This window comes from Rhipicephalus microplus, chromosome 2, assembly GCF_043290135.1.
Source record: "Rhipicephalus microplus isolate Deutch F79 chromosome 2, USDA_Rmic, whole genome shotgun sequence".
NCBI classification, from domain to species: Eukaryota; Metazoa; Arthropoda; class Arachnida; order Ixodida; family Ixodidae; genus Rhipicephalus; species Rhipicephalus microplus.
The window spans coordinates 158,555,241-158,579,578 of record NC_134701.1 but is presented as its reverse complement, the minus strand read 5'-3'; the positions used below and the strand labels follow the sequence as shown (position 1 = coordinate 158,579,578).

General features: G+C 46.1%; 1 protein-coding gene and 1 non-coding gene across 3 annotated transcripts in view; one reads left to right on the top strand and one right to left on the bottom strand.

Moving 5' to 3' along the window:
• Positions 1-24,338, bottom strand: part of LOC142796424 (sperm-specific sodium:proton exchanger-like) — a 111,412-nt gene that overhangs the window by 73,085 nt on the left and 13,989 nt on the right. Inside the window, exon 3 of one of the 2 annotated variants that reach the window (XM_075886959.1) lies at positions 1,538-21,940. The exons of the other annotated variant lie outside the window; for it this stretch is intronic. Within the exon in view, the coding sequence (XP_075743074.1) occupies positions 1,541-4,675 (3,135 nt within the window). The 5' untranslated portion in view covers positions 4,676-21,940 and the 3' untranslated portion in view covers positions 1,538-1,540. Of the gene's footprint in view, positions 1-1,537; positions 21,941-24,338 lie in introns of those variants that run through there. 2 annotated transcript variants of the gene reach the window in all.
• TRNAL-UAG (transfer RNA leucine (anticodon UAG)) lies at positions 11,120-11,201 on the top strand. Its single transcript has one exon. It is a non-coding gene; the product is annotated as a tRNA-Leu (tRNA).

Genomic DNA, 24,338 nt, shown 5'->3' with positions numbered 1-24,338 from the left:
CGTGAGTCCGCAGTGCCACCAGTTTTGTTTTTTAACTGTTAAAATCCTTCGATGCGTCATGAAGCGCAAAAACTCACCATCTGTACTGGCGGCGTCAACACGAGTGGCAGCGTCAACAAGTACTCGCTATATGTTCATGACGTCAACATATACGTCGTCGAAAAAGTCGCAGATTGACAATACTCATGACTTAATGATGTAGTCACTATGAAGTCGCATGACGTGACGTTACCTGATGACGTAATCACATACTATCGTCACTTGGTTTAAGGTATGCTGATTATGGAGGCAATGTAAAACATTGTTAGTTGTATGAAGCTCTCGAAGGTACCGTTAAGCTCACATTTTGAACAAAATGTCAGCTAACGTTGCCATTCGAAAGTATTGCTCACATACGATATACGGCTTATTTTTGAAGGGGTTCGACATCAGAAATAAGTGGATATCGATGTCCACAACACCTTAAATCTCAACCCCAGTTGTGAAATACAGAGTTTCCGTTGTACGGTTATGTTTTAAAGCATATCGGTCGAATGGGGTTCCTCCAGAAGCTACTTGAGACAAGTCATATTTGTGTAGCTCATGAACTTACTTATTAGGAAATTTAAAGCATGCCAATAAAAGGCAGTCATGAAGGTGCGGGGGCGTTATCGATATGTCTGTGAGCTGCATGTTTGAGATCCTAAGTAGGCCGACGTGCGACATGCGTTATTAGCCTTGGAGCGCTCACAAACGTGAAGTCGTCTTCGGCGTCAAAATGTTGTGATGCAAAAAGCCAACGCAATGTGAAGACGTCCTTATTACGTCACAAATTGTAAGAACTTGTGACGTTATTTTGACATCATGACATGATGTCTTCACGACAATTGGACATGAGTTCTCGGGCGGAAATTCGTACCATTATTCTCGCACTCGTCTCGGCTTTCATTGCTACTCGCGTTCTCTTGCTATATAAAGCTGTCTCAAAATTGTCGCACGGCCCTTTAAACGGTCGTCAGTGGAGCGCTGCCGCAATCATTGAACACGGATACGTAATACGTTCCTACAATACACAATTGAGCTTATTTGCTGACAGTTGTTAGCTTTTACAGTCTAATAACACTTTTCAGAACCTCCAGATACTCCGTTAACTTCATGATAGACTGTACAAGAGTTAGAAACTAACATCTTATCAGTGGTACACTCTTTAAGTAGGTCATAAGTGTGGACAGCGGATAGGCAAGAACACTTTGTTGAAGAACATGGAGGCGAGATCGGCAATGCAAACGTTTGTTTTTCACTACACTGAATCGTGCCAAGTTGACACGGTAATGTTCTCACCCAACTAGCAACGCGACTTTGACTTATTGCGAGTACATCACTTCCGATACCTACGTTGTTCTTAAAATCGGTTACACAACAGTGCAGGCAACGTCTATCTCTTGTTGCGTTCAACGCCAGGTGATATCTCTCATACCGAAAAACGCGCCTGAAGAACAGCGCACGCTGTTGTTAGTTCTAAGGCGTTATTATGAATTTGGAAATTTTGAATCTATCAAAGCTACAGACCTACCTGGTACCGCTTCTGCTTCACGAGCACGGCAAGCCCGATGCGAATGGCGACGCTGAACCACATGCGGTAGGCGAGGTTTGGCGCCTCCGGGAGCTGCTCGACCAGCGTTGTCATCTCCTCCATAGGGATGCAGCACATTTCGACGTCCGTCTCGCACGCACACTGGCACACCGACGGCCTCGACGTCAGGAAGCCCAACAGGCCGAGACTGTCGGGCGCCACGAGGTAGTCCTGGAAGGCTCCTTCGCAGAAGTAGAAGCGCGTAGAGTCCGAGTTGGCGAGCTGCACGGGGTTCGCCCAGGGCTCCTCGTTGCAGCCGCTCACCCGGACGATACCCGAGCAGATGATGAAGACACAGTCGTGCATGTTGTTCTTTTCCACCAGTAGCTCACCTTCCTTCAGATATTGGTAGAAGCAATTGAGCAGCTGCGGCACGACGTCGCGCGAGAGCCACGGCACGCTGAGCATCGTGTTGAATGCTGTGTTGCCCACGGTCACGTTGGCGGGCATGCCATCGGCGCGCTGGATCATCCACGATAGGTTGGAGAAGAGCAGGCTGAACTGCTTGTCGTCCAGTAAACCCCCTTTGTGTAGCTCCCTGAGGCCGTCGAACGCCTTGTTAAGGATCTTTCGAGCTGCCTGGCGAGTCTTGGTTGCCACTTCGATATTGGGGTAGCGCTGCTGGATGTCCACAACGTTTTTGAGCGTGTGCAGCTTGTTCCAGCCACTATTCTCGCGTATGGAAGCCGCCAACTGGGGTAGGGCGACGAAACGGGATACCTTGTTCATCGCCTCGTCTTCAGCTGTGATGTAGGCCCAGCTAAGGTCATACGCGTAGAACAGTTTGCGGTTCAGCAGCCCATTCAGCATGTCCCATATCCACAGGAATAGCACGACGCGTTTCTGCAGCGTCTTCACGATCCGACACGAGATTACTGTGATGAAGCTTATCTGCAGGACGCTGGTGTAAGTGGCGTCAGGCTTGGTGCCGCCGCTCACGGAGGTCATGCTGATGAGAAGGAACTCGATCACGACCAGGAAGTACATGATAACATCAAGCTGCTTCCAAAGATTCTTACGCATGCGCAGCATGCCAAGGGTGTACACCAGGATGACCATCTCTATCGAGTAGAGCAGAATGTAAGCTGCTTGCACTGACGTGGTGATCGACAGGAGTAGCTCGTACTGGGACGGATCCGAGCGCTTTTTGATTATAAACAAAGCCAGGCCACTGAGCAGCAAGACGAAGCCCAAAGCAACGAATCCGACTAGCGCATGGTACCAGCCTTCCTTGAGCATGGCTGACAAGAGGCTAACGTGCTCTATGTCCTCTTCGTCATCTTCCGTACGTGAACGGGTTGAACGTCTTGTATTGCATTGGCGCTTCTTGATGGCTTCGTTACCGGCGAATCGTTGCACCAAGTCCTTAAGCCCATAGATCCAACTGGGGACGGTCACGAAAGGCTTCATCATGGTGTAATCCAGGGAGACTTCCTTCTCCATAGCATACTGCAGGGCGGCCAGTATCTTGCTCTTAGTTTTGCTGTGAATCATGCCATCCTCGTATTGCTTGTTGCAACAAACCTTCTGAAGCCGAAGGATGGAACTGCTGGCATTCCTTGCAGCAGCATTCCTGTAGGCGAGTGCCGGCAAGTATGTGTCTGTCTGCTCTGCGTGGCCGTCTTCGTCGACGTCTTCATAAGGGTTTTCGATACACGTGTGCATCTGAACCCACTTCCAGTCGGCACCCGAGAACTTCTTGTCTCGTCGCTGAAAGTTAGTTGATGAACTCGCTGTGTTTCGAAGCGCGATTATGACCATGTTCATGTTGGCCCTTTCCACGTCCGTCAGTGCCAGCAGCCCGAGGATCGACATTAGCTTTGGCAGTGTAGTGGTATTGAGGACTTGCACAAGGAAGAGCGTGCCCAGGCGAACAAATTGTTCCTGGAGGGCGTGCTTGAGGTTGATGGTCGGAAAAGCTCTGGTCAAGTCTAGGGCGATCATTATGGCGCCCTTGAAGTTCGCCCAGGCCACAATCAAGCACTGCTGCCAACTCAGGCTATAACCCACTGATGCCAACAGCGGATACAACACGATTATGGTGACAAACCGGACACCGATCTTGGCAACGTACGCGTTGACTGGGCTCATTATCTCGTGCCACGACAGAAACTCTCGCGAGTCTCGGCCTATCCGAAAAGCAGACAGGAAGATGATGACGATTTCGTAGCCGTACCTGATGAGCATCCAGAAATTTCTGATCGATATCGGATTGTACACAGTGGCATCTGCATGGGAGCTAGCGGCGAGACCCATCGAGAGGATGGTGCTGATGCCAGCACCGTGCATAAACTGCTCGGCGAAGGCCCACGTTGCTATAACACTGATAGCACTCACCATGAAGGAGACGGGAAGGTCCTGTGCCAACGCTATCATAACCATCGTGAGTGCGTGTCCCAGCGCCTTGCCCACCAACGGCCCGATGAACAGCGTAGACGTGACTGTCCTCAGGAAAGCGTAAATAGTCAACTTCTCCGGCAGCGTGCTGAACCGGTAGGCCATCCAGAGAACGGTGGCTCCAATGAGCGGCTCTCCCATGATGATGGTCTCGAGTATGTGCGAGTGGGCCAACGACAGCGCGTTCATGTCGGACACGAACATAAGCTCTGGACAGCACGTGAGCAAGCTGATGAGCACCGTCTCGGCCAGGTGCTGTTTTTCGGCGTCGCGCATACCCGACATGTACAGCATGAAGAGCATGGTGCTCAAGAGCAGACCACCGAAACCAAGCAGCACGCACTGCCAGAAGCACTGCCTGAACAGGTGGCTGCGCAGGTTGATCGAGCCGGTAAACGTGAGCACGGGCAGGTAGAGGAACAGCAGCTCGCGGATTTGCTGGTCAGTAACCGGAAGGACTTTCTCTTTGGCGTCGTAGCCGCTGACGAAGCGGCCTGCGCCGAAGCCCAGCGCCGCAACCACGGCAACGACGGGTATGTTGAAGAAGCGTCGCAGCGCGCGACACACGCCGGCTACGATGGCCACAAGCAGGAGGATGATCACGCTCACCTGCCTGTCGCGCAGGTTGAACTCGACGTCGCCTTGCTTGCCGATCAGCGAATTCATCTCTGCACATCTGCGTCTGTAGACTGGCTACGACCAAGAATGAGGCCTGGAGATCGCGATGAAGGCCTCCGCGTGAACCGTGCTCGCGTGACCCGTGCGTCCGAGGGTGTCTTCTTCATTCTCTGCCATGTCGTGTACTGACATATATAAAGCTGGACACCCAGCATCTCCGTTATGTGTCTTTTGCAAGGAATCAGAATCAATAGATCATTTCTTTTTATCCTCTCAACGATATTCTCATCAATGGAAAAGATACCTGGTCGAACCGATTGAGAAGCTAGGTTTAAAAATAAACGTGGAAGTAATTTTTTCCTTCGGAGGGATTACATTAGGTTATAGCCACAGGGAGGTTTACTCTGTCGTGTGTGCGTTCATAATGGCAAGAAAATGATTACCTTGTTAGTTTATTGTTATTATTATTTATGGCTACGAGACTACCTGAGTGTGAATACCTGACCTATAACTAACACGCTTGATGATGCTGCCGCCCGGTTCTTGCCGATCCCACATTGTGGGCAAGTGCCAACGAAGCTTAAGGCACATCATCATCATAATCTTCCTCATCATCATCATCATACCTTCTGTGTTGCTTTTTCTGGCCTAACTGTGTACAAACTCTTTCAAGAGCCGTATTTTTTTTTCGGGCCTGAGTTTTGTCTACAAAAATAATATTTGTGCTTTTAGTGAGGACCCACGACACTTAATAGTAGGGGAAATAGTAAAAATACTTGTCATTCAAAAGCTGCTGTTCTTGAATTCTCAGATGAAAGAAGAATATATCAAGGAAGGATTAGAAATTGTTATCGACTACAAATAAAAAAAAGCGGACAGCGTTAATAAAGTTAAAGGAAAACCGAAGCGCCGCCAACATGAACTCGTTGAGAGAGCGATAGTTATTCGCCTGGACACACCTTACCAACCATTATCAGTGGGGCTAAATTTATTCTAATCGGTAGTATAATGCTGGAATAAACCTTGCGCATACAAACCTCAAGTTGTTATAAAAGTAGCTAGTTTATTTTTGTGCGCCCATTCGCTCTGCTCCCCCTCCAATTCACGGTGATTTCAGCTCAAATCATGCATCTCTTGGGCTCACTGATTATTTGCAAAAGTATAAATGAGAAATAACAGGCAGGGTTAGAAACTTCAGGCTGAGCTTTTTTTAGGAACGTGCGAGATGAGTACTCTTTTCAGCTGGCAAAAAAAATCCCGGGAAATGTATGTAAAACATCGCAACATATCCATGGAGTGAATGATGATGAGTGAGGCGAAGCGTCCGTCAGTCCGTCTGTACTTCCATCTGTCTGTTCGTTCTTGGTTCCATTCGTTAGTGCGTTCATCCTGCATCAGTCCGTCTGTTCTTGCGTCCATCCGTGCGTTCATCCGTCCGTCTGCGTATCTATGCTTTCAGTTGTCCATCCGTCCGTCCATGCGCCCGTCCGTGCGCCCATTCGTCCCTCCGTCTGCTTGCCTGTCTTTCGTCCATGCATCCGTCCATTCGTCCATCTGGTAAACACTATAAGTACCGCCATCTCGCACATTTTCATCGCGATCGTAGTCGCGCGATCGCCTCTCTCCTTCCCCGGTGGCACATACCACCCATGTATCCCCTATGGCAAATACCAGCTCTCTCAGGTATGCACCACCAGCGGTTACGCACGACAAACGGGGGTACGCACAAACCACGCCATAAGGAGCTTCGCCCCTGAAAAAGTCGTTCATATACCCATTTTGGTAGTCGGTGTCACGCAGAGCAAGGAACAAGTAGTGGCCTTTTCTCCCCATCTTTCTTCCCCAATCCCCCTCCTCTTTGAGTAGGGTGGCGAACCGAATGCTACAATCCTGATTGACGTTCCTCATTTTCTCTCAATCAATTCTCTCTCTCTTCCTAGAGAAATGTGCAGTATTTTTACTTTTTGAGTAACGTTTGTGAGTTGGACCGACTTCTTTGTGCATTTTGAATGGCCATGCGTACGTCGAGGGCACGTGTGTAGCGGGGAACTTTTTCGGAAGGGGGAGAAGTATTTGAGAAATGTGCCTATTTGAGGAATTCGTAGCAGAACAGTGCAGAGACGAATCACAAAGAATATCTGAACAGCACGAGCCCAACTATACCCGCTCTTCATTTTGCTGCAAATATTTGAAAAAGGAACTATTTGGAGCTCAGAGAGATTCATAGGACCCTCCTGCTGTCGACTCCTCAGGCTATGAGATTGATCATTGGCTTACTAAGCACGTCGAATTTAGTGAGGCCCAAAGGTATCTTATCATACGACGTAGCGTCAATACTCACCTTAGAAAACAGATGTCAGTTTTACCAATCTGAAGTGCATGTTACTGTGCGGTGATGCGCATATGGAAAATTGGTAGACCCTTAAGTTTCTACTTCAGGAGTTGAACGCGATAGCGATGTTCTTTGCCTTGTGCGTACTTCAAACACTTGGTGTAATCTTGCCGAATTTGCTAGGCACCCACTGCGTGGCCTTAAGGGTGCAGCAGCGTGTGTGCCTTTTGTAGTAGGAATGAGGTTATTAGGATAATCTCAAGTTATTATGTCCGATGGCAATTTACGTTTGTGGTTTACGCCGTGTTCGAGCAACTCTTGACTATATCTTGCTTAATCACAGGAGCATATACCGAACATAAGCTTTTCATATTGTGGTAACAGTAAATATATAGCCAAAACTGTAATCAACACTGGCGTTGACCCGACATGAGCCCAAATTATCCCAAGGGTGAAGCTCCAGGTGAAGTCGGTAGCTCCGCCCGCGTAGGCACCGGTGGGTTAAAGGCTTACATGATTCCAGAAGCACTCTGGACGGAAGGGAGTCTTCTTGAAGCCTATTGTTCGATATGCGCCAACTCCAGTCTTTCTAACTGTTTACATCCGAAGGCCCTTGGTTTGGGCACGACCAGAACATATGATTAAACAGACAGGGAGTGTGTCCGCTACTTTAACATTCTGCGGCAAGGTTCATGTAAGTTTTGTTAAGCACGAAAAGTGTGATATAGAATGACTTTGCCTGTTGTCCACCGCTCAAGGCAGGAGTCATTTAACTCCATTCTACGCCACCATCACGATCTGTTTCCCAGCAAACTGATGAAAATTTATCGTAATACCGCGGTGCTGTTATGACAAACACTTTGTCAATTCGGTTTTGAGGTGAAAGGTCTGGTGGTTAGAAAAGGCGTAATCGTTCTAGCACTCTATCGACAACACTACAAGAGCTGTCAAAGCTTATTTCACTCTTACACCAAAGCGATTCCGTGGTATTGCTGTGGCGTGGCATACAAAGTACACTCGCGTGATCGCGTCTTCTTTCCCCGTTTTTTGCCTGAATACAGCCTGCTTCTTTAGCAAGAATGTCTGAGAGAGGCGCTGTCTGATGCATGTAGCATTTCATTTGCGGGATGTTTTCACATTCGAAGGGCTTTCTTCAGCCACAAAGGCACACAGAAATTCATCACACAATCTGTATATCACAAAAATAGCTAGGTTAGATGCATCTGAAAGTTTACTAGAAAATATGGTATTTTTATGCATATAGATAGGTTCTTGTTCAGTTACAAAATTTAATGTAAATGCACAAAAATTAAACCTGCAGGAAACTGCTGCACTCCAGTGTACCGACAACAATAAGTACCAGGATTGCTTAGTGTGACGTCCCTCTGTGTATATCTGTCGACGCAATCGCACTGAAAGCCAGCGCGATCGGTTCACATCATGAGGAACCCTCTCATCCTCTTCTATTGTTATCTTTTCTTCTTGTTCTGACTGCTACATGTTAAAAAACATCCCGTTACCCCCATAGGGCCAACGCCTCGAGCAACGCCTGTCGGAATCTTTAAAGTGCCTTTTGATTCCACGTTGCATTACACAAATATGAAGCTGAGAAATGCTTTGCGCTTGGATGTATATATAGCATTCTATACGGCAACGTGTGGAACGAATATATAATGAGAAACAGTGCGCCTGTTTACATTGACAGTGTAAATCTACAGCGCAGCACTACGCGACGCACAAGGTCGGCTGAGTGTCACTTTGTGTCGGTAGCGTGGCCGAGTGGTTTAAGGCGCTGCTTTTAGGCACCAGTCTCGTCGGAGGCATGGGTTCGAGTCCCACCGCTGCTAGAGCAACATTCTTAGCTACAAACTTGCCTTTTTATAATAAATTTAGCGCTGCGCAAGCAAGCCTAAGCTGGTTGAGTTTTGTGCACAAAGAGAGCAACTTACTGGAAAAATGAACAAAAAAGAGGAATTATCTTTTAGATTAAAAATTACGTCAAATTATTATGCCATTACGTTGTCGCTGATTTCGCGCTACATCAAAAAAGGAAAAAATTGCTATTGTGCGTAGATGTGATGTAAAGATGTAACTTTTTTTGCCTAAGCGTGCTACTTTTTTTTTTTGCTCGGAGTTGTCAATCTTCTCAATTATTGCATCGCGGCTTTTCCAGAAATGACTGCATGGTCTAAATATTGACTGCCCATGTTTTCGGGGACCACAGAAACACTGTCAAACATGTATAGCTTTTGCCTCTTTTGTTTGGCAGAACTCAAGGAATAACCATACCGTCACCCGTGCATGCACGACATTCGTCGCACGCACAAAATATCGTGCGCAAGCAGGCGTGCAGGTGTTTTACGATGTGAAAGTGACGCGAGTTTGCCTACGCAGCTGTAGAGCTGCAGCTGCGAGTTGTAAACTTTCATGGTGTGCAGACGAAATGAAGGTGAATGCACATTACGTGAGTGCAATCATATAATATTCGGGGTTTGAATTCACAAAACGGCGCCGCGATTATGAGGGGACGTCGTTGTTTAGGGCTCTGCAAATTTCGACCTTCTGGTGTTCTTTAAAGGGCACTAATATTGCACCGTCACAGTGTACTAGAACACCATAGGACACTACACGAGCCTATACATTTCTGCTACACTGAAAGGCGACCACCACGGCCGGGGTCGAACACACGCGCGTGCACGTTTGAACGTCTTGACAAAGATCCAAAGTAAGAACTACAGTGTGCGTAATCTCGCCATTGTGCCTTATCAGCTTTACGAACGATACGGAGGCGCTGTTTCCCTGACGTCTTAAATATATGTAATTAAAAGCTTGTCATGCACTGGGCCACCAGGCAGAAAAATTATAATATGAAAAAAGAGGAATGAGAATATTGAAAGAGGGGAAGGGAAGAAGCTTGGTGGGTAGTTTTCGTAGCCCTTTTTTTGAGGAGCTGTGAACAGTACTTTTAAACATCCTCTTCACTCTTTTGATCCTTCATACTGGGCTGCTCCTGGCCACATCGTTCCCTCTTTCCAGTCACACACGAAAGCTACATTCCAAAATAACACAAAAACTTCAAAATTTCTTTAAACCTTCCCAGGTCGCCCTTGCACAGTATTAGATGGGACACAGCTCCGGGAGCTTTTGATCACGCCTGTATTTTTAATACACACCCAGCCATGAAAACTTACGAGGGAGGGTTCTAGAGCTATTGTGAATGTTCATAACGTATGAAAGAATTGCTGTTTCACTTTAATAACAAAATTATGGTCATACAAGTGACGTAAGATATTACAGGCTGAAAAACTTTAAGCCTAGGGTCCCTGGTTTTAGTTGCTAGGTGTACCTTTGTAAAGAGTGCCTTATTTGGTAATTCACACACACACACACACACACACACACACACACACACACACACACACACACACACACACACACACACACACACACACACACACACACACACACACACACACACACACACACACATACACACACACACACACACACACGCACACGCACGCACGCACGCACGCACACACACACACACACGCACGCACGCACGCACCCCCCCCCCCACACACACAAACTCACTCACTCAGTCACAAACAAACATGAAATTCATAGGTTGCCGTCAAATTCTTTTACTGTACATTTTATAAATCAATTGGTACTCATATATTTCAAATGATTATTATAAACTAATTATAAGATCTGACTGACGAAAAGATTACTTGCCGACGGCAGTGGCCAAGTGGTTTCACCCACATTAACCGAGAAGCCTAATTTTATTAAACTTGTTTTTCTGTCCCTATCAAACAAAATGTTATCGAAAAGAGTCTTATTGTTGCCATCATAAAAGACCCGTCTCTTCACTATTTTTTTTCTTCTGTTTCTATCTCCTTCCCTGTGTCATGCTACGAGATAAGACGTAACGTCAACGAAAACCTCGCAAGCATCATGTTTTTTGATTGCATGCACATATGTTTACAAGAATGGGAAGCTGTCAACTGCTTTTCGCTTTAATGTTCATATCAAAAAAGTGTCTAATGAAGCCTAATCAGAAAACCAACAGAGCGCCTGTTTTCGTAGGCATTGTATACATTTTCCGCGAAGCGCCATGGAGTCACAATAGAAGCAGCCGTGCAGCGCGACGTGACGGTAGCGTGGCCGAGTGGTCTAAGGCGCTGGTTTTAGGCACCAGTCTCTTCGGGGGCGTGGGTTCGAATCCCACCGCTGCCAGGATATATTTTTCTTGATTGCGTTGAAGGGTTTTATTATTTACCTTAGTGCAATGAAGCAACATCTGTTGCTGGCCAGTGGTATGAAAGATAGCAATCCGCTACAAAGCCCAATGAAAACAATATTTGGTAGAATATGATGTCTGGTAAGCTTACTAGCCACACTGTTAATAAATATTTGACGCATATGCTTTGATTGCGGGGTTCACTTAATACGTTATTCGCAGATGCCCATTACCAAAGGGAACACGCTTTTTCGCCTCCCCAACCACTTGAATCAATCATAGCTATCTGAAACTTTTCCCTCACTTCACTTTTCACTACAAATTATCAATCTTGGCAGTTAGTGAGTCATTGATTCTCCAGGAGTGACTACTGGTGGAAGTCAGTAGTCAATTATTTTTGAGTACTACGAGGACACATACAAACATGTAGCGGTTGCCTGAGTTGCGAACAACTTTCCCCGAACGAAAGAATATTCGCCTGCACAAGATATTTGCTGCCCCCACAGGCCTAGTGTGGCGTAAATTGAAATAGCTCCACAGCTGCAGCTGCACATGTATGCGAGTGGTAAATAGACGTCAGGTCATTAAAAGAGCATGCACATCACGTGTGTTCTTATTGTTTCGGCCAGGAACCAACGTAAGAATCTGTGGTGTCTATATAATCTTGCCATTAAAACCTATCATTAAGAAGACGCACGTTTGCGATAGAGGCTACTTACTTATGTTAAAGGAAGAAGGTGCTAAGACAAATACGAATAAAAGAGAGAAAAGACAATGCTAAAGCTGGCTTGCCGCTTCGTGGTTGTTGAAAAAAAAAGAAAGATGACGTTTTTTATGAAGCACGTGATATCGTTCAGGACCAAGACAAGAACACTGGAATTACGTTTCATTGCGCAAAACCTTAACTGGGGCTCATGCGACTAATGTTTAGAAACAGCCATATCAGAGTTATAAATGACATAGAAACACAGCTGAATCGCAGCGGTATTTGCTGTTGTAATGAAAAAATGAAAAAAAATATTATCACACACACGGCCAGCGGTGCAACCAGTAATGCATTTACGTGCACACACACACACACACACACACACACACACACACACACACACACACACACACACACACACACACACACACACACACACACACACACACGTAGTTGTATACAGTTTGGTTACATCTCTCTTAAATATGCCTAGAGATTTCTCTTTAAACTTTGGTAAGTATGTGGGTAATTCTCGAGTGACGAAATTTTTATAAAATCTAAGCAAAGAGAAGCACGTGACTGGACACTACAACTTACGCGAAACATTATGTACCAGGTTACAAACGCTTACTGCCCCCCTCCTATTTTTTTGACATCTTTGTACTAGATAGTTGAAACACACCGGTGTGCTCACTATAGGGACAGAGGGGGCCACCCTATATGAACACCATAGGCGTGGGCTGGAGACCCTGCAGCACACGCCAATTGTGGCATAGAGTGTCTAGAAACTATATATTCTGGGGCACACTGCCAATTTCTTCAAGCAGTCACAACGTAACATGGGAATTTTCAGTAAAAGATTATCTGAATTTGACAATTCGTTCTCATCATAAAATTCCTATCACTCCGAATTTCTTTCTTTTCATTGTTTCTCCTCAGAAATGCTTCATGCTACGAAATAAGGCGTCACATAGTCAACTCGAACCTTTCAAGTGAGATACTTTTTGATTTCACATATATGGGCTTCTGTGACATAGCCCAAGGGAGGGTGGGGGGTATTTGGGAGTTCCAACCCATCCTGAAATTTTAAAATTTTGCTTGCGTATATAATGTTGCCTATATATTTACTACTTTACGGTATTAAAAAGTTAATAAATCAAGATGACGATTGTTGCATTTTTCGAACATCAACATGTCGTCGTCCTCTTCTTCGCACACCACAGCATTGTCATAGGGCCAACACCGCAACATTGACCTCCAGCGGAAAAATGACCGACTCGGCACTTCTTGGCAAGTGTTGGACAAAAGGTACAGCTTCAGGCGAGTGACGTGGATTATGCGTGAAAATGAGGAGAGCACGGAAGGGTTTAGAGGATCGTTATCGTAAGTAACATCAGTCACCTGCCGCAGCACTTGAGAGGACCCGGAATGCTTTGACAGAAGCTTTTAGGCCAGGCCGACACGCCGAGACAGAGACCACCAAAAAACTAGGTGACACGGATTGAAGTGGTCGATCCGGTAAAGACTGTCAAGACTAGGTTTCTGACCGAGCTGCGTTTCCGCAAGGCACCGACGGGCAATCTGACAACCCATTGGGCTGTGCTAATAGTGTGGCTAGCATTTGCCGTGGATGGACAGGTGGGCAGGCTTTGGTAGAAATGTGTCGAACGGCAAGGTCAGTTTTCTTCCATACAAAAGGTAAAAAAGCAGAATATCCAGCCCTGTCGTTGCGCAAGCTATTCTAAGCAAAAGTGGCAAAAGGTATATAGCGCAATGGTCTAGCCACGATGATTAGTCGAGACATACATGGTGAGCATGTCAATGAGCGTGCGATTTAAACGTTCTGTGAGGTCGTTCGTTTAGGAACGACAGGCAGACGTAAGCCTGGGCTTGGTTGCACAACAACGACGTAGGTCATCGATTACCTTAGATAAAAAGTAGTGACCGCGGTCCGTGACAAGTTTACGAGGAGCGCCGTGTAGTAAGATGACATCGTGTATCAAAAAGTCGGCGACGTCTGTAGCGCAGCTGCTCTGGAGAAGCCTCCTAATGACAAAACGGGTGGAACAATCTGCAGCAATGGCGACCCACTGTTCCTTAGGGGATTAGGGAAGGGGCGTGGCATCTCTTCGAAGTTTCTTATGAATCTTAGGAAATATGAGCAATCGTCCCCAAAACGTAGAACGCCCATGGTATAAGTTGGTTAGGCAAATTGGAGGACAGCGGGAACGCTGTCAGCATCAGGGTGGGTGCCAGATACGTCAACTAGATGCCATCGCATAGCAACTTGGCGATGCCCAAAGTGACATTTCGAAGAACTAAGTTGTAGCTCGGCCACACGAAACGCTGAAAGAATGCATGAAAGTCACTCGAGGAGAGATTCACAGGCTGGGGCAAACACAATGACGTCGTCCAGATAACAAGGACCGATAGATCATTAAAAGCCGTGCAAAAGTGCATCCATCGTCCGCTCGAATGTGGCCGGCGCATCGCTCAAGCTGAACGGCTTGAGTATGAATTGGTTAGAGGCCGTAAGGCATTACGAAGGCGGTATACTCGCGGTCAAAGTCATATAAGAAGATTTTCCTGTGGCCATAGCGCAGTTATATTGAAGAAAAGTAGTTTGCATCATAAATGCAGTCCAGGACATCATCGATACGAGGAATCGGATAGACCTCCCTTTTGGCGACCATGTTTAAATGCCAATAGTCCATACAGAAACGCCAGGTATTGTCTTTATTTTTAAGTAAGACCACAGGGGACGCCCACTTACCCGAAAAAGGTTCACGGATGCCTTTTGTGAGCATCTTGTTCTGTTGGATAACTAGGCGCTCTGGTGGTGACACGCAGTAGGAACGCTTGTGAATTGGAGATGCATTAAAGGTGGTGATTGACATGCGTTGATTGACTTGCGAGGTTTGACCTGAGGGCCTAACGTCCAAGTCAAATATGTCTGAGTAGGTCGTAAGGATATCACTGAGGTTTTTGACTTCAGACGGCGACAGCTCTGAGGCAATCACCTTGGTTACATTGTAGTGCAGTGTAGAATATATGGCTACGTCAGCACTATGTGGCTTTAGGACACGACTGTGGACAGTTTAGGCGACACCGATGAGATCATGCACTCGTTCGACGGTGACAGAGTGGCGATAACAATGCCTCATGGTAGGGCTTAAGGTTTGAGTCCCAAGTTCAGAAGAAAAAGGCACACCTTGTTCGCTGTAAGAGTTAAGACGGTGTACGGAGAGGAGACGTTGTGGGCTTGTAAAACACTGGGCAACGGAAAGACAGCGTAATCCTCACTCAGCACCCTGGAATATGGTTCAACAGTGACACAAGTTAGGGCTTGTGGTGGGAGGCGAACAAACTCAGCTCACGAAAGCTTGTTCTGAGCCATCTACGAAGCGTCGGTAGCCGTAGGCAAGTCAAGTTCCACGACGCTGGCAGAGCAGTCAATTGCAGCAGAGTGGTCAGACAAGAAATTGAGTCCGAGGTTGACGTCATGAAGACAATGAGTGAGAACGTGAAATAGAATAGACGTCTGGTAGTCGGCGAATCTCGCACATGCGGAGCACATTCGGAGCACAGCCGGAGTTGCTCCACTAGCGACACGCACAAATAGAGACTCGGGTGGGGTAAGGACCTTATTTAACCGTGCGAAAAAATTGGAGCCTATAATTAAAATAGGCGCACCGGTGACAGTGAGGGCTGTAATAGGCAGGCAACCCACTTCTCCAGAAAGCATGTTCTGGTCCGTAGTCAGGGTCAGCAGAATGTTTTCAGGTCGGAAGTCCAATGCAGCGTCACCTCCGGGAGTTTCGTCGCCCAGACTTCTGAGTAAAGGCATCCAGTGGAGCGGGGTGACGAATAGCGACGGGGCTGAGGGAACCTTGAGCGATAATCATGCGGTGGCGTCGAATGTGGCAGTGCCGCTTGTGACATCTGAGTGCAGTCATCACATGTGGGGCCACTCTCTCTCGCACGGAATGCACGCGCTCAGCACACTAGGCAGTATACTTCTAGACACTGTAGTACCAAGGACGTAGATGAATCGTCACATGATTATCAGATTATTTTGCCCCAAAATCCATCAGGCGATGCAACGCTGCATACTGCTTTTTTTTTGCACGCCGATATGAAGAGATGCGTACATACTACGCAAAATAAGGCGACAACGAAAGTGATAACGGCATGCCACACTTTAACCATCGTATTCAATTACGCTCCTCGACTCGACTTTAACCCTTCACTTGACAGAGTTGAGCACTGCGCCGCTGCTCGGATGAAAATGGCGCTGCGCTACACTAGAATAGCTGCAAATTATCACTCATATGCAGTGACTTGCTTTGCCTAGAGATGGCGCTCCCATCGGCTTTCTCATGTGGAGTCGGAGCGTGGAGTGAAGGGGCGTTCTTGAATACGGGGGTAAGTATTCTTAAACAACTCTATTATCATCAGTTATATCAATCTTCGCAGCAGTACACGTATACTAATAATAAATGCGTGGAGTGGAAGAATGTATGCATCTTATTACGTATAAGACGACTGCGATACCTGAAATATATGCTGTCAAAATAAAAAAAAAACAGAAAAAGACATACATGTAGAAATGTGCAAGTTAACATAGACAAAATAAATTAGTAAACAGGTACATTTATTCAGTTGTCGAATGAGCAATGCCTAATCATGAAGAAGACGGACGTTTGGGGTGGCTGATACTTACTTACTTTGGGGGAAAATGATAGGCGGAAAAATGCTGATTCTAGCTCGCTTTTTTTTTCATTAACGTTACGGTTATTGAAGAAAACATTCGCTTCTTTATGAAACACGTGGTGTAGTTTTTTTCGCCCAAGACAAAAACGTGATTTAGTTTCCAGGGTAACCTTTCCATCTCTTTTTAGTTTTCACGTTTAAATTTGAAGTACTTCTTACAACATCCCTATATTTCAGTTGGAATGATGGTCCGTTTGTTCTGAATAATATTGTGTCTGTAGAATAACAACGAGCTTTTGCATTTACACTTGTTTCTTCCACAGTATGAGAGATTGAATGGGGCGCATTATAAATAACACGAAGGAGCCACTACATCGCAGCATATTTTATATGTTTTATTGATAATCATTATCCTACACATAGTCAGTGGTGCAACCAGAAAACGTTTTGCGCGCACACGGATGAACACACGCATGCACTCATGCACGCCCGCACGCATACAAACATGAATAACGTGACAAGAGTACGTTTTTGAAAACAGTTCTGTCACATGTGTCTTAAATAAAATTTATGAATCCGTGGGCACTTATCCAGTTAAAAATGTAATATCAGTTAACCATCAAGTCTGTATGACGAAACGATTATTGCATACGCTAATGTACTGAGAAAACATGGGTCTGAACTAAAGGTGTTGCCAATATGAATTAACTGAAAAACCTCCTTTCATTGAAGCTCTTCCTACCTCCCTCTCAAACAAAAAGCTCTTGTGAAAGACCATTGGTGGTCATCATAGAAGACACATCGCTTTCCTTCTTTTCATCTATTTATTTATGATTGTTACTGTTACATACTACGAGATATGTAGTTGCGTTTGTGAAAACCTCTCAAGCGCGATGTCTTTCGTATTCACGCACATATTTATCAGATACTAGAAAACTGTGAACTGCTTTTTGCTTCGCTGTTTATATAGTACAGCAAGAAAACTTATCCAACCAGCGCCTGAACAGGAAACTAACAGGGCACCTGTTTTTTTTGGTATTGTATAAATTTTCCGCGAAGCGCCGTCGAGTGACAATGGAAGCGGAAGAGCTGATCCTTGTGTGGGTAGCGTGGCCGAGCGGTCTAAAGCACTGGTTTTAGGCACCAGTCTCTTCTGGGGCGTGGCTTCGAATCCCACCACTGCCAGATTTATTTTAATGCGATAGCAATTATAGGGACACTCTCGGCTGGATTTCGCCGCCGTTGTCGGCGTACCCGTCGATGTCGTGCACCGTATATGTGTACGTATTTATATATATGAAAATGCAAGAAAGAAAAAAAATCAAGAAACAAGACTTCATTGCGCGGAATCAAACGTAGCACCTCCGCGTCGTGAACGCGAGGCGTTAACCACTGAGCCACCGAGGAGTACCTCCTTCAAAGATCGAACGGAGAGCTATTTATATCTACCACTTCCGCTGTTGGCGGGCATCTTGAGGGGTGGGGGAAACTATCATGTTTTCAGCATTATCAGCAAGATGGCGGAATGAGTGGCCGGCGGCTCTCATCTCTCACGCGTATGCTTTGTCCCGCGCAGAGGAAAGGAGTAAACGACCTCTCGCGCGCCCTTATCTGCCGGTACGGAGGATCATGCGTCTCTGCTGGCGTTGGGCTTGCACCGGAACGTATCTGTTGTAGTTACGGGGTGCAAAAAGGTCGCTGCAATCGTTGCACAGCCTCCGTTTGCGAAAAGGGCGCGCTTTTAAGACACAGCGAAGTCACAACAGAGACGCTTATTCGCGTTAATCTGTACCTGTGAGTACGTTTCACGCGTAAATTGTGCGTGAGAAACGGAGTGCACGTTTCGCACTGCTTGTCATTCTGCGCGTGACCTTCCAATTTGTTCCTATCGCGTTCATTGCATCGCCTTTTTGCTGGATACGTAAGTTTCAAGATTTATCGTTGCGTTTCCAACCACTGTCGATGTTAGCCAATGTTATAAAGAGAGCACTGCGCTATGAAGCTCAATTAAAAAGAGAATATATTTGGTAGAAAACGTATTGACGTCTAATAAGTTTATTAGGAATACGGTTATGAAGTATTAGAGTCTAACTATTGTGATTGGTTTTGGGGTTCGCCTATTACATTATTCGCAGCTGCCCAATACCAAAGAAAGCACGCTTCTTCACCTCCCCAACCGCTTGAATCGGTAATCGCTATGCAAAAGATTTTCTCTCACTTCACTGTTCACTAGAAGTGTTCAATCTTGGCAGTTAGTGCGTCACATCTCCAGCAAGGACTACTGGCTGAAGGGTATACTTACGGGGAATACGGCAACACTTACAAGCATGTAGTTGTTGTCGGGGTAGCGATCAACTTTCCACGAACGAGGAAACATTCGCCTGCACTAGACATTCGTCGCGTACATAGGCCTATAGTGTCACGTGACGCTAAATATAGCTCCGCAGCTGTGGCGGCCGCTGCGAGCGCTAAATAGTGCGTGCACAAGACGCATGTGTGTCTTTATCGTTTTGGTCATGAACCGAAGTATGAATCTGTAGTGTCCATAATTTCGCCATTACACCTTATCAACAAGAAGAGGGACGTTTGGGATCGGCGGTACTTATCTTGGAGGAAAAAAGGTGCTCAGAAAAATCCGGACGAAGGAGAAAAAGGACAGCGAGAATGCTAGCTCGCCGATTCATGGTTATTAAAAAAATAACATTCTATCATAATGCTTCTCACGGAGCACGTAGTATAGTTCTACTTGCTCATTTCATTTATTTTAATTTTATTTCCTTAAAGACCCGCGAGGGCTAATACATAAGGGGTGGGTAATTATGAAGACAAAATATAGAAGCCAGAGATTTAACATAAAAAGTGCTTATTGATATTTTCTATGAACGATTATGGGCAGGGAATGGTTGTGATTTCACTGGGAAGGCCGTTCCAGCCTGATGCGGTACGTGGAAAAAACGAGGCAGAAAAAGTAGAAGTCAGGGAACGTGGCCGATCAACTTGAAGCAAATGGCTCGTGCGGTGAGATGCGTCTTGCGAGAACGATATAAGGTGGGGCATGCAAGGGAATATGAAAAAGTTTGTGGAACAATGACAGCTGGCAATACAACGGCGAAGTTCTAGATCTGGTAAACCAGATTCTGCTTTCAATCCAGATACGCTGACAGTGGACGAGTATGAACAGTGAGTAAATCTATAGCGGCCCGGTTTTGAAGCGATTCGATGGAATGTGTAAGATAAGATTGTCGAGGGTCCCGAATTGGCGATGCGTATTCTAGTTTAGGTCGAACGATGGATTTGTATGCTTGTAATACAATAGAAAAACTTGAAATACTTTCCTTATTGCAAAGTTGTGACCTTGGCTCATGCGATCGGATCTTAGATATAGTGATATCAGACTCTTAATAGACAAGGAGGAGCCGCTCCATCGCAGTGGTCTTTTCTGTTGTAGTTTTAAATATTACCACACACTCAGCTCAGTGAGTGGTGCAACTAGAAATGTTTTGACGGGAAACGAACGCACATGAGAGTTTTCCTGTGCCACTCGACGTGACACCAACCCTCTTGAAGGTTTGAAATTTTGCGTGCTTGCGTATGTATAAACGCACGCATACAAACGCACGTGCGATCATGGAATAAAGTGTGATTTAACACCCTCTCCCCGCTTCCCCCACTCCTCAAGAAAAAAAAGAATTCTCACTACGCCCCTGATCTGCTCACGAGAATGGGAAGCTATTAATTGCTTTTCGCCTATATGTATATGCAGTAAAAGCGTGTTCATTTGACACTCACTAGTTCATAAAATGTGATAATTCCAACATTGCTCAGTGATATCAGACTCTCGCTCAGTTCAATAATGCTTGCAGCAGGGCAAGTTGGCTCATGCTTCAAGATAGAACAGTTTTACCAGATCCAGTTAACAGGTCATATTTGGCCGCGACTCACGTATTTTGAACTGTCGAAGCTGAGAAGCGCCGCAAATGTGCGGCGCAGAGGGAAGAAAGGCTGTTTGCGGACAGCCAAAACACCCCGGGTTTTCAGAAAAGGCGTGGTCGTGATAGGTTTGTATGCATTGAGGTGTGCATTCAGAGCACGTTTCAGACTTATACACCGGAACCTCGCATTGTTTATATAGTAAACAAAGGTACAACTGAGGAAATTGGGACCTTCTCTCACTGCTTTTATGCAAATACTGAATTTACATATTCCTCAAGAAAAGAAATGCGCATTGATTTAACCGACATCTGTTTAGTGTTTTCATAATACTTCAAATGATTCGGCTGTATTTTATTAATTAGGCCTTTTTAAGGCCCCGTGAAGTATAAATTAAAGTGCTTTTGTTGTATGGCATTCTAAGAAAAAATATACCACGAGCATTTGAATTAGCATAGAAACAGTGCCCATGCTTTGGTTGCAGTGTTGTGTTTTTTATCCGCAAAGCCGGGGCGCTGGCTCACCTGGTAGCATGCCCGAGTGGTCTAAGGTGCTGGTTTAGGCAGCAGTATCTTTGGATGCGTGGGTTTGAATCCCCCTTCTGCCAATGGACTTCTTTTTTTGGTGCATACGGACATTTCATCATTTATTGCAGCGTTACAGAAGGCTCAGCTTTATTGGTATGTGGGGTTTAACGTATGTGGTATGATCGGTATGCGGGTAGTGGAGAGCTCCAGAAATTTCGACCACCTGGGGTTCTTTAACGTGCACCCAAATCTGAGCACACAGGCCTAAAACATTTCCGCCTCACTCGGAAGAAGGCTCATCTGACAGCGGCAAGCGTTCTATACGAGAAAAATACTGTCAATAATTCAGAATTCGTTCCAAGCGGCAACATTTTTAGGTCACGTGAAATCACAATAAGCGAGCCTATACTGTATACATCGCATTGTAAAGCGAAGTGTGTAACGAGCATCTATTGGGAAAACAAACAGTGAACTTGTTTTTCTTGGCATCACCTTTTATCCACCGGGAAGCGCCATTCGAAAAAAAAACAGGAATAGCACAGCGTTCTTTCTTATCGGTAGCGTGGTTATGTAACGCTGTTTCATGTAACGAGTAATAACGTTACGTGAACGAAAACCTCTCAAGCGTTGTGCCTTTTTACTTAGCAAGACCAAGTGGTGATTTTCCAGGCTTGAGGATCGGTACCAAGCGGCTGGATTTCCCCCTATCAGAAATGACGCCGTCAGTACATGACTGGTTGAAGCATTTCAGTAGCAGGTTCCGGTCCCGTCCTCCAAGATGGCATAACGCAACAGACGTGATGCGATCCAGCCCAGGTGACGATGAACGCCTGTAAGTAGCTAGGGCCACGTCCAGTTCCTAGAGTAAGAAAAGCACGTTTAGTTCAGGGACACGCTATACAGGAGCATCGCCGAGAACCTCGTCACGCATGGTGACCACCTAACCGGCAATCCTCACGCAGAAATCTACGACAATGACAACTTGCAGGCGGCCTTGTTGGAGAGCCAGTGTGCTGAAGTGATGTCGTTGTTGTGATTCGACTCAAGGCTACCTACCGTTCACCATATAAGGGACATTGGTTTGCGAGGATGCGAGGAAAGAATGGTCCTCACATGCCTCGAATGGTACCTAGAGCGCTACAATATATATCCAGAGGATATGGCTGGTTTCCGACGAGGCCATTCTTCTATAGACAACGTCATCGACCTTGTGACCTCTGTGCAGCAACAGAAATCCCCCGAGCGCACATCCGTTGCTATGTTCCTCGACGTGAAAGGGGCCTACGACAACGTAATGCACGACGCCATTCTCGATGCCTTGGAAAATGTTGGAATCGGTGGAGAATTGTTTAAATAGATTCGGAGCTACTTATTGAAAAGATCATTTTCATGAACACTGCAGAAAGCCACACCTTAGGCCAATACACCTCTCGTGTCGTCCCACAGGGTGGGGTTCTCAGCCCTGCTTTGTTAACCTGACGATTATTGGACTTGCCCGAGTTCTGCCTCGATCAGTCCACCTTTCTGTGTACACCAATGACAGCTTCATCTGGGCTTCGGCAGTGACGTGACCCCAAGTACGGGCAAGGCACCAAAAAGCAGCGACAACAACGTCGAAGTATCTCCGTGCTCGAGGGCTAAGAATCTCCCCCGATAAATACGCCTTAGTTCCTTTCACTCTCAAGGTGATGTTCTGGTATCAAGTTTTCATGGAGAATATCAATAATTCATATACGAGACGTCATAGATTCCTGGGCATCACTATTGACAGAGATCTTTCTTGAAGTGCTCAGATCGCGCACTTGAAGAAGAGGCTCATTTCTATCGCCCATCTAACAAAAATTTCTCGCCTGTAGAACTTGGGGAGCTTCCGTGTTAGCCATGCTTGAACGGTAGAAAGTGCTCATCTTAGGGTATTTTAGGTATAGCACACCCGGGCTTTCAAATGCCGGTAGAACCAAAATCCGGCTCCTGCAAAGTATTCAAGGCCAAGTTCTTCGCACATGCCTGGGATATCCTAGTTGTGCTAACACGGTCGCAACTATTGCCATTGCCAAAGACCATCCGATTATGACCTGTATAACTGTCGACACATTCCGGGCGCACATTTGCCGTATATCCAGACTGCATAACCACCACCTTGCTAGCCTACTACTGGAAAGACCGAAGGCAGAGTTCCCCAGAGTGGTGGAGGCGAACCAACATCCCATCTCCTGAAGATTCTCACCCGCAACCATACACTTTGCCTGGAGTGATGCCTGCAAAGACCCCCTGTACACCTTGAAGCCTCGGGGATAACCAAAAAAGCTAGCCTGTCTTCTGCAGCCCTCAAGCATATCTCATTGAACCTTTTGCATATATCATATGAAAACCGAACTCATAACTATACAAACAGTTCAGTAACGGGAAGCTAGAAGGGCGCTTTTGTGATTCCATCTTGGTCAATAACCGTCATGTTTAAAATTTCACACGACACAGCATCTACGGGCTCCAAGATCGCCACCCTTCTAGCCGCATATAGATTTGTAATGCGAGAATCTTCTGCTAATTGGGCTACCTTCTGCGACTCCAAGGTGGCCCTTCAATGTATGTGAAGTCTACGACGTGGGAACTATTATCATATGGTATCTCAAATGAATGAAATCCGTCACCTTGCCTCTAACAATGCACATGACACAATCTTTCGATGGCGGCCTAGTTACCGTGGGATGGGTGGTAACCACCTCGCTGACAACGCCGCCCGTTGGGCCCACCACGCAGCACCCATACTGCTTCTACCCCTGTCAAGGGATGATGCCACAAAAGAACTTTGCCGCGTCGCGCATAATACCACACTTATGCATTGGAATCTTCCACTAAACTCGACTCGACGCCCACAGACCCTCGCTTCATAAGTTCAATTAAGCTGTCATCAAAGACTTCGCGACGGGACGCTACAATGATGTATCGGTTGTGGGTTGGCGTTGCCTTCACCAATTCATTAAGACATCGCTTGGGTATGACCGACTCCTCCAACTGTGACAACTGCCATTGCGTAGAAACTCAAGAACATGTCCTGTGCCATTGTTCAGACTTTGAAGAAGATCGCTGGACTCTCCAGTGCGCCTTAAGGAGGCTTGATGATCGAGCCTTTACTCTGGAGAAGTTCTTGGCAGCGTGGCCTTCACGTACTTCAGCCCAGAAAGCCACACGAACCCTTCTACAATTCTTGAGGTCGACGTAACTGTGCGACCGCCTGTGAAACCTGAACTGTGTGT